The sequence below is a fragment of the Centruroides vittatus genome, unplaced genomic scaffold (genome assembly GCF_030686945.1).
Source record: "Centruroides vittatus isolate TY-2023 unplaced genomic scaffold, ASM3068694v2 contig_958, whole genome shotgun sequence".
NCBI lineage: Eukaryota > Metazoa > Arthropoda > Arachnida > Scorpiones > Buthidae > Centruroides > Centruroides vittatus.
Window position 1 is genome coordinate 496,785 of NW_027122637.1, and position 18,542 is coordinate 515,326.

At 32.4% G+C, this 18,542-nt stretch overlaps 2 protein-coding genes across 2 annotated transcripts in view; one reads left to right on the top strand and one right to left on the bottom strand.

Moving 5' to 3' along the window:
* The window catches only part of LOC136985299 (probable glutamate receptor), a 30,119-nt gene that overhangs the window by 484 nt on the left and 11,093 nt on the right, over positions 1-18,542 (bottom strand). Inside the window, exons 2-9 of the mRNA XM_067282549.1 lie at positions 9,228-9,369; positions 9,090-9,133; positions 4,233-4,333; positions 3,499-3,589; positions 3,243-3,395; positions 1,085-1,229; positions 332-561; positions 29-270 (exon numbers count right to left, since the gene is read on the bottom strand). Of these exons, the coding sequence (XP_067138650.1) occupies positions 29-270; positions 332-561; positions 1,085-1,229; positions 3,243-3,395; positions 3,499-3,589; positions 4,233-4,333; positions 9,090-9,133; positions 9,228-9,321 (1,100 nt within the window). The 5' untranslated portion in view covers positions 9,322-9,369. The remainder of the gene's footprint in view (positions 1-28; positions 271-331; positions 562-1,084; positions 1,230-3,242; positions 3,396-3,498; positions 3,590-4,232; positions 4,334-9,089; positions 9,134-9,227; positions 9,370-18,542) is intronic.
* LOC136985289 (uncharacterized) lies at positions 11,489-12,886 on the top strand. The gene is made up of 2 exons (XM_067282535.1): positions 11,489-11,607; positions 11,855-12,886. Exons 1-2 carry the CDS (start codon positions 11,553-11,555, stop codon positions 12,517-12,519), a joined length of 720 nt encoding a protein of 239 aa, XP_067138636.1. The 5' UTR covers positions 11,489-11,552; the 3' UTR covers positions 12,520-12,886.

Sequence of the window (18,542 nt, forward strand, 5' to 3'; positions counted from 1 at the left end):
GTTTAAATTAAATATAATGTATACTTACATCTTTTCCATAGCTTCCTTATAAGGAAGATGTTTAGAGACGACAAATGTTTGATATACTGTATATAATTCGTCTTTAGAGATTAAATAAGAAGGACCGAAAGTCGAAAGATACAAATCGTGTGAAAAAAATGCGAATGCTTTTTTGTCTTTAGGAAACACGTTTCCTCTAATTGGGCGTAAATTTTCGGGATACTTTCTCAAGTGATCCCTAAGAGTCTTCATAAATCCACTTTCGGCATTCTGAAGTAAAGTAAAATTTATTTATTGCGGAACAATTAATTTTCTTTAAAATTTGACTTACCATAATGTTATTGACAGTTGCCGTATTCTTGTAAGTACCGGCGAAATATTTTTCGGACCGCATCCCGTCTTCTAATTCTTGAAGCGTTCTCGGTACGGTTTCGAAACCGGGATTGTTCATGAAAGACGTTAGCATACCGCCGTAACTAGCGATGAGAACAAAGACTGACAACCACCATCCGGAAATAAAGCATCTGGTAATAAAACCCGCACCGTCCACCAGATCGTTTCCTACAAAAAGCCGCAATTGAAACCGTGTACAGTCAAACCTGTTTTTATGCGGTGGATAGGGACCGCATAAAAAAATCGCACGAAACTTCACGAGTGGCTATAAAAAATAGTTTTCGCAACACAATTAAAAAAATATTTTTTTATGCGGTCAATAGGGACCGCATAAAAAAAGTCTCACATAGAAAATAATTCAAAACCGTACGAAATAGAATTTATTGACAACAGATGTCAGCACTTGACTGCATCGTCTCGTCTATCGTCTGTTTTACATATTTTTGTCCAGGTGGTGTTTTGTTGACTTAAAAAATAAATTATTTCATTTTTCGCATATTCATGCAATAATATTACTATAATAAGTTCATTTATGCTATAATAAGTTTATTTAGCTATAATAAGTCAACGTGAGACATGACAAATCGCACGAGACTAGTCGCCAACTATATCGCACAAAAAAAATCGCACAAAAAAGACCGCATAAAACAGGTTTGACTGTATATCTAAATATTTATTTGTAGAAACTTACCTTGTCCGGTAAAACTAGTTATTACGAACCAAGCAATTCTGTTAACGTCGGGGTAAATTGTTTTGTTCCATTTCCACTCGTATTTCATAATTAAGTATAGAACGATAATGGCAATCGGTATAATTAAAAATACGAAACACCATATCTGAAAAATAATAATTAATTAAAAAACATTGGATTATCTTAAAAGTATTATTTTATTTGTAAGTAGTTTCTTAGAATTTAAATTTAAAAATCTATAATACGGTATACAAAATACAGCGAGTCCTCGCTTAATCTCTGCAATCGGTGAAGGGTGGCGATCGTAATATTGGTATATGTGAGGCTAAATCTTCGTCACCGGAAACGGATAAATACCAATAATAAAGAATAAATACTTGCAAATACATAGTAAAGAACCTCCTATCACTATGCGGTTCAAAAACAAATAATTGGCGATTCGGAACAGAGGGGTCAAAGTAAATGCGGCAAGTTTATTTACGATTTACGCAGACATTAAGAAGCTTTAGCGAAGACCTGGTCGATTTCAACAACATTGGCTTAGCAGGTTCTCCGTCCAGTGGAAGCCTTAGAACATTTAGTACGTATCGGGAAAGCGCATCGGTTGTTTCTTTCAGTAAAAACACACAAAGTTTTCTCCAATTCTATATCTAATATTCTGGATTACAAATTAATATATAGGAAGGATGTAATTCTTCGTTATTCTCATCCGGGATAGATTTTTTCATATCTCAAAAAGTGCTTTGACGACTTACCTTATTCAAAGGGATTCCTGACTACAGGAACATACTTGCCAGATCTGTATAAATTTGGCTTCGGGCACTCTTTCATTTTTTCATTGAACAAATTAATTAAGAAAGACTGCCGAAACGTTAAGGGTTGATGAAGTTGCTTGTTTGTCACGTTTCGAGTTGTTAATTTGCACCTCTGTTCCGGACTTTTGATGGTTTTTGTCCACTTTAATTGCTGTGTCAGTAAAATCACAACGTACGACGTATTCATAATTTACTATGTCTTATTTTTTGTATTCTTTCACCAACAAACTCAGTTTCTCTGCAGAAATTATGCTCGTTGTCACTGTTCATTTACCATGTCAACCACGTGATAAATGACAGAGTAAAACGAAAACCATGGCCGACAGTATTGCCAGATTCAAATCTTATTCGTTTAAAACAACGTTTTTTAAACCACCGTGCCTTGTGACAAAAATACACTGCAAACACGAAAAAATTAGTTATGGTAGTAGATTGGTGGAAATGGTGAATTTGAGTAGAGGAAGATGAAATCAGTGCAAAAGTGGTGGAACTGTTCACTATATACTACTTTGTAATACAATGATTTTCATACGAAAATGACTTTTTCCTTATGAACTTCAATTTTATTGAATTGGTGGAGCAATCTTTTTATAAGAAAGAGATTTATGCAAGTGGAAAATATTCATCAGCGAAACGTTTTACGAGATAGAATAAGACTCGCTTACCCAGAACTTCCAATCGATAGATCACAGCGATCTTATTCCACAATGAAAAGGAAACATTTTTGCATTTATCCGTAGATGAAAATGACAGGTGTTTCGTGTGCCGTATGACAGGTGGCACCATCCTGCTGGAACAACATGTCACTCAAATCCGTGCTGTCCAAATGAGGCCATAAAAACTCCAATCTCATCTCGCGATAACGCACACCATTCGCAAAAAATATGGCTGGAAATTTTTCCAATCACTCCACCGGTTCAAAATCCACACCAAACTGTCACTCATCAGTTGTACTTTGCAAAGTCACTTCATTTGGCATATTTCTCCAACCGAAGATGCCATGTATTTTGCGCACAGTCGCAGCAAAACTTTCCCTGTACTTGTAATAAGTTTTGATAATCATTTCGTATGTATCGTATCGTTCCATATTAACTAACTGCAGTGTATTTACTACACGGTGTCACTTTATATGGCGCTGCCAATCGGAGAAAAATGGCACGATATTTAAATCCTTCGTTAAATATGGGACATTCTTTATATATTTCTCGAGTCAGCGACAATCCCCAGCTTTCGATTTTGTTGCCGTTTCAATGCCGTTGGGATTTCGAACCGAAGATCTCTATCCTGGAATGGCTTTTGAGCCAAAAATGCTGCCGTCGTAATTATAAAATATTGAAACTTACCTCTTTTTCGAATGGTCGAACTATAATAAATATTTTTGACAATTGTTCCGGTTTTTTCACTATAAATTTGACTTCTCCGAATATAAACGGCATCAAATAATTTACGACTTCCGTTTCTAAATATCCCATTTGTCCCGGAAACAAGTCGGCTTCCTGCCAATATGTTTTTTAAAAATTATTTTTCCGTAGAAAATCTAGAACAGAACTATAAATTATTATTATTAATTGTAATTTAAGTCGAGTTTAAAAAATGTACATTTTTTTGTATTGCTCCAACAAATCCGGTCCACGATCCGTTTTCTAATTTATTTCCGGCTACCATTTTGTCCGATTTAATACAAAGGAAACTGAAAAATACACAATATAATTTAATTATAATTATATACATAATTAATAATAATACATTATAATTAGATATAAAAATAACAAATTAAAATACTATTCAGATTAGAGTGATAACTTTTTGTAATACTCCCCGCGCTTGGGGACTTGTGCCTAATTTAATTTAATTTTAGAAAATTTAACGAAAAAATAATATCGGTAGCTACTTATTATAGATTTGTGGTACTTATCGGACGAATAACACAAACGAAAATTACAAAAGGATTTTCTTTTATTTGATTACGGCAACGCGACACATGGGCGATCTGCCGAGGGGGAAATGCCTCCCGGTAGATCTTTCTTGATAAACTGGCCCCAATTTAGGTGTTACTAACGTAAACTCGGGAAACTTCACGTGGTAAAACCACCTTTACACCGCGCGTTCTGAAGCAGCATCGAATCCAAAAACTTTACATAAATTATTAGCCGCAACACTCGCATCGTTAGAGTTTTGAAATTTAAAGTAAGAAATAAAAAAATAACCAATAATTTCCAACTAAAAAATCCGATGTTATTTTCTGATCGCCTTTTGTAGTTTTTGTAACGACGATTGTCGTTGCAAGAAATTATTAGTTAAAAGTAATTGTTTAAAACGAAAGAAATAATTACCTCAAATTAAGCTTGTTTCCAATGACATTAAGGACGTTTCCAAAAAGTCCATGAAACTTGACACCCTTTTCTGTTTCCGTTGCCACCAGATATCCGGGACTCTGGAGAACGTTAAAGGAACGATTAATTTAAGCATGTTCTACGTCTAAGACATATCAAATAGTTGAGAGTAATGAAATTTAAAAAAATGATATATATTCGTTTGTACCCGAAATTATTTTTTAAATATTTAAAATAAGTCTTTTTGGTTAAAGAAAGAAACAATTTATTAATTTCGAACTTTATTTGCATAAAGCGCGCTTTATCCGAATAACGGGCGGATAAAACCGACATTATCCAAAAACGTAGGGGAAGGTCCTCTAGTACCGGATGGCGGCTAGTATCGGACAAGTGTTGTTTCTAACATTTGCTGCAAGTGGCAGAACCTGTGAAGACACCAGCATGTTAGATAAATAAAGAAAGTTCAGATTCTGCCATATTTAGTTAATCAGCAGTGTTTTGCACGTGGCAGAAAATTTGTTTTTTTTTTTTTAAATAGTGTTTTGAGTAAACAAAGATAACTGCTGGATGTCATAGCTTGTCTGAAAATGAAAATAAGTTGTTTTTTTTTGTTTATTGTTGAAAACAACATTTATTGTTCATTAACTTGTAGGCGGGAAATCTCCTTAAGCTTACTAATACGTATGTGGTAATCGATGTTCTGTTCTATGATGTTTCGGGTTCTATCGGACAGATACGTTGCGGGTTGTATCGGACAAAAATGTTGCGGTTTGTATGGGACAGAGGTGTTACGGGTTGTATCGGAAACAGTTCAAGGTTGATAAAAATTATATTCTCACGAAATGTTTTGTTTTACGGGACAATATAGGCAAACTACAGCAGAAGAAAGGAAAGAAAGAAGAAAAGGAAAGAATCTGTGCAGGTAAGAGAAAACTACCGGGGGGGGGGAAATTGTCAAAGTAAAGAAAGACAAAGAAAGAAAACAGTAAATAGGCCTAAATCAGTTCAAGAAAAGAGAGAAGACCAACTGCATCATCTGTTGTGAAACCTTTGAAGACAGGATTCAGTGTAGGATTTGTGAAGGTTAGGCTCACGAAAATTGCGCCGATCTTGAAGGAAACAATATGTTTTATGAATATGATGTTTGTATTACCAAAAAAAGTAAACACAAAATGCATTTGACATTAAAACGAATTGTTAAATTTTCAGACTGATATTTTTAAAATGTTTCTCATTTATACCACTTTCTTATCATGTATTAACTTAGTTTTAGGATCTGTAATTTGTACTTTTATAAATTTCTCAAAAATAACTGTGCTTAATAATAAAAAGTTGTTTGTGAAACCAAAGGTAATTCTCTTCTTGCAGATTTTTCTCGTGTCCGATACAACCCTCCACAACTGAACTTGGTAAAAATATAATGACTGTAAAAAGTGTAAAAAATGATTAATATTTTTATCTTAGAAAAATGAGTTTTAACATGTTTTTATAAGACAATGAAGTTTTGTATGGAATGTAATCTGGACCAATTGAGCTGTAAAACTTTTTTATAATATAGGAAAAGCTTAGGTATCCGGTACTAGACGACTTTCCCCTATAGACGAAGCGAGAACGAAACTTAAAATCGGGTCTTATTCGCCCCTTTTTAAAATTTAATCGGTGTAACATACTGAAAAACGTAATTCGAATCATGCGAGAAGATGTAAACGCAAGTTTAAAAATTCGAAAAGAATTCTCGAGAGTTTGAATAGTTAGAATTTGAAACACAATTGGAAGAAGAGTTCGAGAAGCAATTGGGAAACAGTTGAAAAGCGAAGATGATTTAACTCGGAGATAGAAGATAGAACTTTAAAAAGGAAGAGAAGAAGAATAAATTAAACAAGATAAGAAATTCCACAAAATACTGTACTTAGGAACCAGGTGGGACACAGACGTCGGTCGTTATGGCAATCACTGTAAAATGACTTAAAAATATTCGCAACGATCGGATAATCCACAATGTTTCGAACGGGCATTGAATGGACAAAGAAGGAATTTCAAGATTTAGAGAAAGAAATATTGTATTTATCGTAGTAATCTGTATTCACGTTAGTTAAATTACTGTGAAAAAAATGGAAGAAAACCAGGCTAGATAACAGACAAAATCGGTTTTTCCTGCGTATTACAAAAATTTGGCGACATTGCGATCGGAGCGCTACTAGCGGCAAAAAGTGGTATCTTACCGAATTTTGTTGAACGAACAAAAGGAAGGGCGTGACCGTACGGTTATCTATAGATCATGATGGATACCATAAGCAGAAACGAAACATACAAGAAATTTTGAAATAAATATAACTATAAAATTTAATGAAATAAACGGACTCCACTGAAGCTTAACCGCTCCTTTCCTCTAATCCGATTTTCTTCGACTTGTCGTATAACACCCTCCCAACCCTTCCAGTGTGGACGTCATTTATGGACAGCCCCTACAGCCCCTTAGGGATGAAAGGCCCGATTAACTATAGAGAGGTTTCAAGGTCGCATGTCACGTGATAAAACACACGCTTGCTCCGCCCATTCGCCATTTTTGTGGTAGTTTTCGCTCGCTTAGCTTGCACGTGGTCTGTTATTTGACGTCTTTTTTTAGTTTAAACGTACAAAAATAATCCATGATAATAGAACTGCAGTAAGTTAAAAAAGATTCTTTTCTTGTGGGCTATTCTAGCGGTCTAACAGGACGAGATGCAACTCTGTACGAAGAGAAAATTTCGTTATTTCAAGGCGATCCATACGAAGCCAGTTTATCAGACTTCGTCGTAGATCAAGAGTTGTGGCCGAAAGTAGAATTTTGTGACATTATAAACTATTTGGTTTTGACAACAAATTTCTACACCCTGTCACAAATGAAAGCTTATAAATCTTTAGAGGCCCATAACTATTTAACAAGTGGCTGGGTTTCTCCTGATATAAAAGTAAAAGTAATGAATAACAGCGAAGAAATATTACTTGGAAAGATATGTTTTCTTTTGTTTGTTTAAACTCGTGTTTTTACGTATTTCTTAAGTAAGAATTTTTGTCTGAAAGTAAAAGTCTAATTAAAAACAGCTGTGGAAATTTTTTAATTCAAATTGTTCAGTACCTTTATTTTCTAGTTGAAACTAGCATATAATAAGCCTACTTGCTTTTAGTTTTAACGTGTAATGTTTATAAGTTTGCACTAGCTAAATCCTGAAATTACATTAGTTATTCGTTTATAAATGCACTATACCTAACTAAATTAATATAAGCAAATCAGTAAACTCTTTTAGGTTTTAAAATATAACTTAGTGTTTATTAACGTAAATATTGAAATGAAATGTTTCTGACAAACTCTTGTATTGATATTCACTTTATTCGTAACGAAATTTTTCCGGTTAATTCTCGAGAGCCATGCAGTTTGCCTTCGTCGTGAAAGCTCCTCAGTTTGGGATCCTTGATGACAAATAATGCCGGGAATTTTAAAAAATGATGTTCCTTTGTTCTTGAGTGAACTAGCATTACACCCAATTACACAACAAATCACCATAGTTATATTCGCGACGAAAAAAAAAAAAAACACAAGAACTCCAGTTAAAGCGCACGCGAACACACACAAAACGTAAACAAGTCACAAACAGTCACAAAGATGGCGCTGGACAATTGCGCATGCTCATGACGTCACTCGTGATGTCGACATGAAACCTCTCTATATACGAACTTCCGATCTGAAACCGGAAGTTACAGAAAGTCTCTATATGTTGAAGAGGTGGAGGTGCTCACCAGTGGCCAAATGGATGAAACCACTGAACACTAGTAGTTGGTCGTAGGTTCGCGCCTCGCCAACGGGCTGGCTACGTGACGTTTTCCGTGTTTTCTTCATGTCATTAACACCTAAATAAGAACCAGAGAAAAGACATCTGCGGGAGGCATTCGCCTCGACATATCGCGTTGCCATAAGCCGATTTCACACTATGACCGACTGGACCGACTCCAAGTCGTGCTGCTATGACAACAGTCGGTCCGCCGACTGGTAACACCAACCAGACAGATTTAAAAAGTTAAATTTGCAGTCGGGTCGAAACAGTCGATAAGCTACAGCCAATGAGAGCTTCGAAGCTACAATCAATCAGACTTTGGGTATATGAAAACTGTCGAATTAATGAAATATAGCTTTACATTATATATAACTTATTTGCAATTCGGTTTTTATTTTCCCTTGTACCCTGTTTCTTCCAGAACTGCTTAAATTTTATATGGGAACACATATGACTTCAATATAAAAAAACATTGTGGATGTAAATGCGAAACGATGGCAAAATTTAGACTTTTCAGAAAAATTTATAAACGAACTTCATATCCGCAAATTTTAATCCGACTGATTACAAACATACTTTTAAAATTTAGAAAAACTTAAAACGATTGACCGGTGTTTCGATTCCTAACAGTCATTCTGATTGGTTATAAAGCCAAATAAAACTAAATCAAGAGTTGGGAATAATATTTTAAAAATATTAATAGTTAAATGTCTCCCATTCTACGAGTAATCGTTCGTATTATTAATTTTATGTAAATGTGAAAACTTAAAGGTAATGTTAGCAATTATTAGGGGTGGAAACAAATAAATAATGCCGAGAAAACCTAGAAACAACGTTGTCAACTTTTTTGTTTATCGTAAAGGAAAAATGTTACGTTAAGTATTTTTTGATATATATTAAGTACATTTTTTAATTACGAAATACGAATATAATTTATCAAAAAGTTTATTACGGAAATTATTTAAAATTATTATTTTCATATATTAAAGTAATACAATAACTGTAAGTTTCAAATATGAATGTGTAATACAATTTATTAATTTACCTGAATGGAAAGAATGCGAACGGTCCTCTCTTTCTTCATTTTCTCTAGAAGTTATGAAAAACTCGTAATCGTTTTACAAAGTTTAAAATATTTTGACATTTAAAAAAATTTTAAATACAGTATAAAACGTATACTAACCGTGTAATTGGCTTTGTAACCGATTACTCGAAAAGCAATCCAACCATTGGTTAGCGATTAAAGCAATTACAACCAATTTATTGTATCGAAACATCTTATTTGTAGATATAGAAAATACGTTTGGATATATTCTTCAAATGAGCTGTAAAATGTAATTGTTATTTGATTAAAATATAATTTGATAATATTAAAAGTCGTCTTTATAGTTAGCTTATTATTCGTGGAAATAAATAATACCAATTGTTTTTCTTTCATGTCAATTTGGTTTTTTATTACTATTTGCCAGTTATTAAGCACTTTTGATCATTTAAGGCTATCGTTATAGTTATAACGTATTCAATAGCATTAATGCTATTTTGATTCGTTGTAGTTTCTTCGCTGTTTTTGTAGATGGAAAGAAATTTTTATTTTCTGGACTTGTTTTCTGGATTTCATAATTTGAATATACTACAGAGTATCGATACTGAGAAACCAGGACAGACCAAAATACTTAAGGTTTTAAAGATTGTAAAATAGTAAAGGACACTTAAACGGTTCAAAACGAACAAGTTAATTTCTTAACTACTTGACATTTCTTTCAAAACTATCAAAAATTACACATTACTTGTAATTTATGAAATAAAACAACGTGCGCTTGGATTCGTATTGCTCTGGTTTTTCCTTATACGCTACATAACTATATAAGTTAAACATTTAACTTTCCCATTAATTCAAGTTTTATTCATTTGAAATATAAAAGAATACGAAAAGAAACTACGCTTACATATTTTGCATAAAACAAACGAATAAAAGAGGTTTTTATGTTCACTTTTATTTAAAGAACACTTCAGTAAATTAACGATCATTAAGCCTACATAACCGAATGTCGCTTTTCTTGTTAATGTTAAAGAATCCGAAAGACAAATTAGAAAGAACTTGGGTTGCAATCTGAAAAACTTGTAGACCTATAAATTTCCACTGTCTTCCGTCTGTCTGTCTTTCCTTAATCTCGAGAAAACAACTAGATAAATGTAATATGAAACCAGATATGGAAACTTTAGGGCAGTATGCCCCAATTAATTGTATAAAATCTTCTAACGCGACCCGGAAGTCACGTTATTTCAATTCAAAAAATTTTCCGTGAAAGACGTTAGATAGGTGACCGGCACGACTCTGTTGTTAAAGGAAAAGTATGATGTGCAGGAGCAAGCCACTACTAATTTGGGGTGGAGAGCATAAATTAAATAAATTAAAATTATGATTAAAAATTGCAGCGTGTCATTGTGACGATGTCACAATAAATAATTGCTTATATTTAAACTTGCGATAAATTTAAGAAGTTTAACTTAATAAATGAACTTTAAAGGATTAGAATTTTGTATAAGAAACTTTTTAAACGTATTGCTAAAGGAAAACATTAACACGTTACGATAATCGCGGCGAATATTTCCCTTTATATGCGGAGAGCTGTCATGTTCGATCTAACTTTATCATCGATCGTTTCATAGACGATCAAATATAATCAATTAATTTTTTTGAATTAATAAATAAGTTATTTATTCTTTTTATTAAGAATCATAATTTTTTAAAACAGAATTAAATATAAGATAGACTTTTAGGCGGTAATTGACAAGACTATGTAAAAGAATTGAAAAGCTATTAAAATTTAACGAATTTTGGAACACACTATAATTCATCATTTTTAAACTTTATAATAGACATAATTTTATAATTGCAGCAGATGTACATTATTCAGTTTATAAAATTTGAAAACTTTTATATTACATAAATTGTTTAATTTCACTCGAATTATTGTCTATTTTTATTAAAAAAGCAATTTAAATTGAATTATTTAAACTGGTAGAGACATAAATAAGCTATTAAAATTTAACGAATTTTGTATTTTAAAGGAAAGGTTTTAATTTATCAACAATATAATTATTATAATTAAACATAATTGTATTTTTTCTCTAATAATGTTTTAAACTACTCAATTTTATAATACAGTACAATAAATAATATTGGAATAGTTGACAGATAGATTTCATTGGATAACTGAAAATCTAATGAAATAGAATTTTCTATAATAAGTTTATTTATTGCATTATGCAGGCCTTAATACAAGTTAATTATGTACATAAATATAATTTCTATTATTATATATATATATATAAAAGTAAATATTTTTGCCTTAAAACAGATAAAAATTGAGGTAAGACAAAAAATATTTAATTATAATATTTCGCTAATTTATCTATTTCTCTCTTATATTTTATGAAATAAAATATAACAAATTGTATATTTTGATCCTCTTACAGTATAAATCATTTTTAAGGAAAATTAAAAATGAAAACCACCTTCTTTAGTTTTCTGTTTGTGATAATTCTCTTAATAAATCCAAGTAAGTACCCCACTTTTTATCATTGCTTGTTAATAATGTTGAACTATTGTTTACTACGTACAAATCTAAAGGCGTACACAGTATCTAAATAATAAATCAAAGGCATACAGGGGAAAACCTAGTTACGTTTTATATACAGTATATATATATATACTTCATATATTAGATTCACTGAATGATTAGTTTCATTAGAAATTACGATATTAGTATTTTAATAAGTGACTCTTATCATATATAAATTCTATAGGTTTGGGGGATGAAGAAGATTCAAGAACGGTATACCGCGGAGGAAGTTATCGTTTAAGAGGACGGGAAGACGACGAAGATTCAAGAACGGTATACCGCGGAGGAAGTTATCGTTTAAAAGGACGGGAAGACGATGAAGATTCAAGAACGGTATACCGCGGAGGAAGTTATCGTTTAAAAGGACGGGAAGACGATGAAGATTCAAGAACGGTATACCGCGGAGGAAGTTATCGTTTAAAAGGACGGGAAGACGATGAAGATTCAAGAACGGTATACCGCGGAGGAAGTTATCGTTTAAAAGGACGGGAAGACGATGAAGATTCAAGAACGGTATACCGCGGAGGAAGTTATCGTTTAAGAGGACGGGAAGACGACGAAGATTCAAGAACGGTATACCGTGGAGGAAGTTATCGTTTAAAAGGACGGGAAGACGATGAAGATTCAAGAACGGTATACCGCGGAGGAAGTTATCGTTTAAGAGGACGGGAAGACGATGAAGATTCAAGAACGGTATACCGCGGAGGAAGTTATCGTTTAAGAGGACGAGATGTTGAAGAACCTTTGGTAATATCTAAAAACGCTTATGTTACAGGAGGAGGAAGGGAGGGAGAGCGTTCCGACAAAATTTCAAAACGAACTTCACCTAATTTTATCCGTTTTGGATAATCAAAATGTTAAAATGTAATATTTGAAAATGTCTACATATACACGGAAAAATTAATTTTAAAAATAATTTTTAAATAGTAAATAAAATTATTTTAAGTTAACGCAAAATAAATTGAATGAAAGAAAAATTATTCAATTTTTTACATAAAAATCAGTTTAGCTTTAATTACAAATAACGAATCACACTAAACTAAATATTTATAAGTTTAATTTAACATGTTTCGTATAATTTATCTGTTATCTCATTACACTTTGGAAACATTACGAGTAAGAACGGCTCTACTGAAGACAAATGAAAGCATCGAACGATAATAATAGTCTCTTTTTGGGGCACTTTGAGTTTAGTTTTTTATTTAGAAAATATAAATATAGCTGTAGAAATGAGTGATAAAACATATTTAACGCATTATTTAATTAATTTAAACTTAATTAGCTTTTAGACCATAGAGTCGGTTCCCAAATTAATAGGGTCACTTGCAAAACTTTCTTATCTTTGTACTTCAGGTATGTTAAAAATAGACAAAATAATTGTAATTTTTCTAAAAGCTATTTTATGTATTAATGTACTGCACGTAAGTTTAGCAATTAACATTAGCAAAACCACGAGAAAAATATATTTAATAAGTACAGTCACTTTAACATGGCGGTTACATGGATGTACGCGAGAAATGACAGCGTTATTGTACCGTACGTTTTCTGCGAGACAACTCATATTGAAGAAACTGTGGCAGTCCGTTCATTGAAAACGCACTGGTCTACTGAGTGCAGATGATTCCGTTTGATGAGAATGCGCCCTCACATGGCCAGACCAACTCAGGAACTGTTAAAAACCTTCGGTTGGGAAATCTTGAAACATTCGCTCTATAGCCCAGACTTTAGCCCCCAATGATTTCCACTGGTTTTCATCCCTAAAAAGTCACCTGGGTGATTACTGCATTGACGATGATTATGTCATTTTTAATGAGTGGTTTCGTTGAATGCGGGAGCAACCAAAAATCCTTTTTGCTAGTCGCTTCAAGGATTTGCGAAACGATGTGATAATTGTCTGGGTATACTGTACAGGGAACTTATGTCAAAAAGTAAAAAAATTCCGTCTTTTATTTCACTCAATTTCTTAAGAGATAAGAGTCAGTCTCTTTCCCAATTCAAGAATGAAAATAAATTAAAATTAAATTAATGTTAGAACTACAAAAAATGACTACAACAAGTCTTAAATAAAGTCAATTTTTTGTTACTATGAAAAAACATTTAAAAATAGCTCAATTTTGGCACCAACTTGTACCTGTAGAGTAACCAAGTGACAATGACACAATAACAATTGTTTATATACAACAATTTAGAAACTAAATCAGTATGATGGTCTTTGTAACATAAACACAGGACTGTTACTCCAATACACAATACTGTTGTTTCAATTTAGTCTTTCAAACGGTAAACCCAGGTTTGTCTTAAAACGAAGTCTGTTTCAATCAAGAGACAAAGTTCAGTTGGCAAAAGAAATTTTATTCGCTATGCATTTCGGGATTAAAATGTCTCCTCTTCGTCGAGAACACACTACTTTTAACAAATACACTTTTCATTAAAATCAGAATACCGTCCTCAAACTAATTTTGGAAACGCAGAGAAAAATCCTGTTTCCACATATACATCTTTTGTTAATACACTCCTCAAACCGTTTTTTATGAAAAATTTTTACGATTTTCACTACTCAAATCTTATCTTCCTTGTAAACTCTAAATGCGTTCACCACTTCTTATGAGTACAAATGATACAAAATTTCTTACGAGTACAAATCTGTATTCATAAGAAATGGTTAACACATTTAGAGTTTACAAGGAAGAAAAGGTTTGAGTAGTGAAAAGTAATCCTAATAATTTGGCTACCGATTGCAATTGTACAAAACAAAAATTTTCTTAATGTAGGTCCCAAAAATGGGTTGACATTAAACATTTATATTAGAAAAGTGTTAAAACGAAACTAGAAAAAACGCCTCCATTGTTAAAAACCGATCAAAGATCGGATTAGTTGTGCTAGTCATATGAAACCGCGACGAGAAAAATGCTATTGATATAAAGCAGAACGCAATAATTGTAAATGATTAACAATTGTAAACGAGCGTCCTCCAGTAGAGATAAGGCTTTGACAAGGCGCTCGTATACAAATAATTAGAACATAGAAATTTTGAAAAGGGGAAAGGTTAATGACAAAAAGGAACATCGCGTCGGATCGTTAAAATTATAAAATGTCACAGACTAGACAACAATGGGAGAAAAATATAAGCGCAAGTTCCAAAGTTCCATCAACACTTTTCACCCAGAGTTAACGGATGGTGTCAAGTATATTCTTCGAAGCGGATCTTTCTCGTAACCCGAACAGGTGTCGTCTCTCGCTTAGGAACAGAGGTGGGACCAATCGGAAATCGGGAAAGAGGGACGTAGAACCAATCAGGTAGATAAAAAGGGAGAAAACGGAGATTGATAAGGCTGATTTTGAAGGACACGACAGAGGACTCTCCGAGAAGTTTCGGAAGCCAGAAGACGTGTGCGCCAACGCACGGAGGTTCCCGTACTTGTGTCCATCGAGAGTGCCGCCGACACCAACCGACGAATCTCCTCACCTGCCGCTGCCCCGGGACCTACCTTCGAGCGACGTTAGAAAACACCCTCGACACTTAGAGCTTTCGAACATTCAATTGTTTAAGAAACTTTGTGCATAGTGTAAGTTATTTCATGTTTAAATAAACGGGCTTTTGTGAGATACTTGTCATCTGTGACTCCTCCATCACACCCACACGCGAACGACCCTAGATTATCCTGTCACGGGATTAACGATTCCCCTAGAAGTCAGCGAACATACACTGGTGTCCGAGAAGTGGGATTTTAAGTCCCCAATCTCCATCAGGTCAGCGAACTTACATTAAGAAATTGGATCAGAAATTTTTAAATTCGTTCACTTCGTCTATAGTTGACTATTTACGATCAGCAATGGAACGACGTGTGCAGCCCTGACAAGAGGGGAAAACCTATTTCTGTAGCAAGAGGCCCTGGACCCTTAAAAGAGGTTAGAGCCTATCTTTTGAAGTAAACGTCTTTATTTCTTTTTAAGTTCATATCACTGTAATATGGGAAGGAGGAAATGTGGAAAAAATTTCAATTTAAAAGATTGGCGTTCGGATCTAGTTAAGTCTTTAGAACGAGACAAGTGGAGAAATGTGATTAGAGGAGTAGCCGAGAGACCAGAAGGTTTTATAGCGGTCTGTGCTGTCTCTACATGAGGCTGGATGGTGTGGATAGAATTGTCATTCTACTTTAAGTGTGATACAAAAAATATAGTTCGTTGCATGGGCGTCCGCATAAAATTTTTCATGGGAGGGCAAAGCTTCAAGACAAATAATTACATCAATAAATTTTTATTTCGTTTTTCATTCGTTTTTTACTGGTATATTATGGAATACAATATTGCATCGAAGCGTCCCATGGCCAAAGGTATAAGGTTACAAATATCTACCACTTTTACGATTATAATCTGTGGAATTTTTCAATCGATTCCAGGGAAGGGCAAGTATCCCGTTTGGTCTCCTCTGCTGATAACCATGGTTCGTTGATTTTTGTTTAGTATTCCGAAAAGTCAGAGACCATCTTTATTGTAGGAGATCGCTGACATTTAAGAGCACCTTTCTGGAAAGAAAGTACTGATCCAAGAAAACACAATCATTTATGTTTTTGAAGAATGTGATGAAAAACTATATATAATAAGTTTTAATTTTTTCAATCTTTTTTATTTCTTTTTTCCTGGCTTTCCTCAAATCGAATGGCAGCAAAGCCAAGAGTCATTTTAACCATTTTTATTCCTTCGATATTCCGAGAAATGAGATAATTTTCATTGTGACAACTAACTTAGAACCATACGAAATGCGATCTATACATATAAATCAGACTATACAAGTAAATACGGCATATATTATATAATTATATCTATAGTAGGAATGTAAAATATAAATTTTTATATATATTCTTGCCATTAATATGTTAGGAAACAGACTTTTATAAATTTAAATAAATAAAAGTGTATTTCCTTAATGATTATTTTTAAGAGTTACTCTTAAAAATAATCATTACACTTTCATAAATATGATTATTAAAAGAAATTTGAGAGATAACTCAAAATCAATTTTACTCATATTTTATAGTAAAAAGAAATACAAACAAAATATTCCTATTGACTCATTTTAATTACTCAATATAAACATTTTTCTTAATTTAAACATTTCCCAATATTTTATTCATGCAATTTTCTTTAATTAATATTAATAGATCTTAAAATTTTAAAAAAATTTATCCGATCGTTAAAATTTTTAACTGAATAATTCTGCAAGATATAATTATAAAAATTATCATTTCAAATTTAAATTTTGCTAGAAGAATTAGACGTAATTCATCTATTAAAATAAATTACAGAATTTATGACTATCATTTATAATCACATAGTCCATCATTTTTAAACTAGACATAGTTTCATAATTGCGGCAGATGTATATCATACAGTTTATTTTATAATCTTTTAAAATTTGAAAACATTTTTATATTACATAAATTGTTTAATTTTACTCGAATTATTGTCTATTTTTATTAAAAAGGCAATTTAAATTGAATTATTTAAAATGGTAGAGACATAAATAAGCTATTAAAATTTAATGAATTTTGTATTTTAAAGAAAAAGTTTTAATTTATCAACAATTTTATTCTAATAATGGAAAATACTATCCAATTTTATAACATAACGGATAATATTGGATTAATTGTCAGATGTTCATTGGATAACTAAAAATAAAATAAAATAAACTTTTTCAAATAAGTTTTGTTTATTGAATTATGTAGGTTCTAATATACGTAAATATAATTTACTATAATATAAATATAAAATATAATATACCATTTCTAATATATATATAAATATTTATTTGTTTTAAAACAGATAAAGGATTGAGGTTAAACAAAATATATTTAATTATCTGTAATTATTCTTTCTTATATTTTATTATTTTAAAACTTTTTTACTGATAAATTGTATATTTTTATTCCTCTTACAGTATAAATCATTTTTAAGGAAAATTAAGAATGAAAACAATCTTAATATCAAAAATGTCAGTGGAAATGAGCAGGCTGGAGAACAAACTCCTGATAAGGACACCTATCAAAATTTTTTATAGTCATGATTCTAATTATATTAACTTTCAAAAATTACAAATGAAAAGAAATTGCTTATGTTAATGAAATATTAATTATCTCGAAGCTTCAAAATTTTACCATAGTTATGTGAAACGAAAGTTACTTTATCTCAAACATGAAAAACCATCATATATACAGGGTTTCGGCAGGTCGCTTATGTGTCGCACGGCAATGCGAAACACGAGCGACCTGCCGAAGCAGAATGCCTCCCGGGAGGTCTTTTATGAGAAACTTGTCTCTATTTTGGTGTTACTAACATGAAAAATCCCGGAAAATTTCATGTAGTAGCCCATTAGCGAGGACCCACAACTAACTACCAGTGTTCAGTGGTTTTGGCCGAATGGATAACATTCGGCCATTGGTTGACTCATTTATACAGGGTAATTTCAAAATATGGTGATAAACTTCGGGTGGTGATTCCTGCCTAGAAAAAAAAAATGCTTTTATAAACATACGTTCGGAAATGCGTAGTTAACACACTAAAAGATTTATTTTGTATCATAAAATTATAGATGAATATGGCACATCTATCTGTCCAGTCTTTGCAGATTGGTCTTTAATAAAATATAACGATAAGTCATGGAATGGCAAGATACGAACGATATCATTGCTACATTATAATTGTCAGTAGTCTGCAAGTAGAACGTTCAGAACATGCTGTAAAAACATACATTTATTCATTAACTTTATTCTTTTATGTCTTTATAATCAAATTATTATTATAATTTTATTTTATTTTCTTACGTTTTACAAGTGAAGTAAGATAAAACTGCTTCCGTAAGTGTGAAAATTAGT

Bases quoted from the DNA above. Each gene is read 5' to 3' on its own strand.
- LOC136985289 (XM_067282535.1), top strand. From the start codon at position 11,553: ATGAAAACCACCTTCTTTAGTTTTCTGTTTGTGATAATTCTCTTAATA. The intron at 11,608-11,854 runs GTAAGTACCCCA...TAAATTCTATAG, and splicing joins AATTCTCTTAATAAATCCAA to GTTTGGGGGATGAAGAAGAT.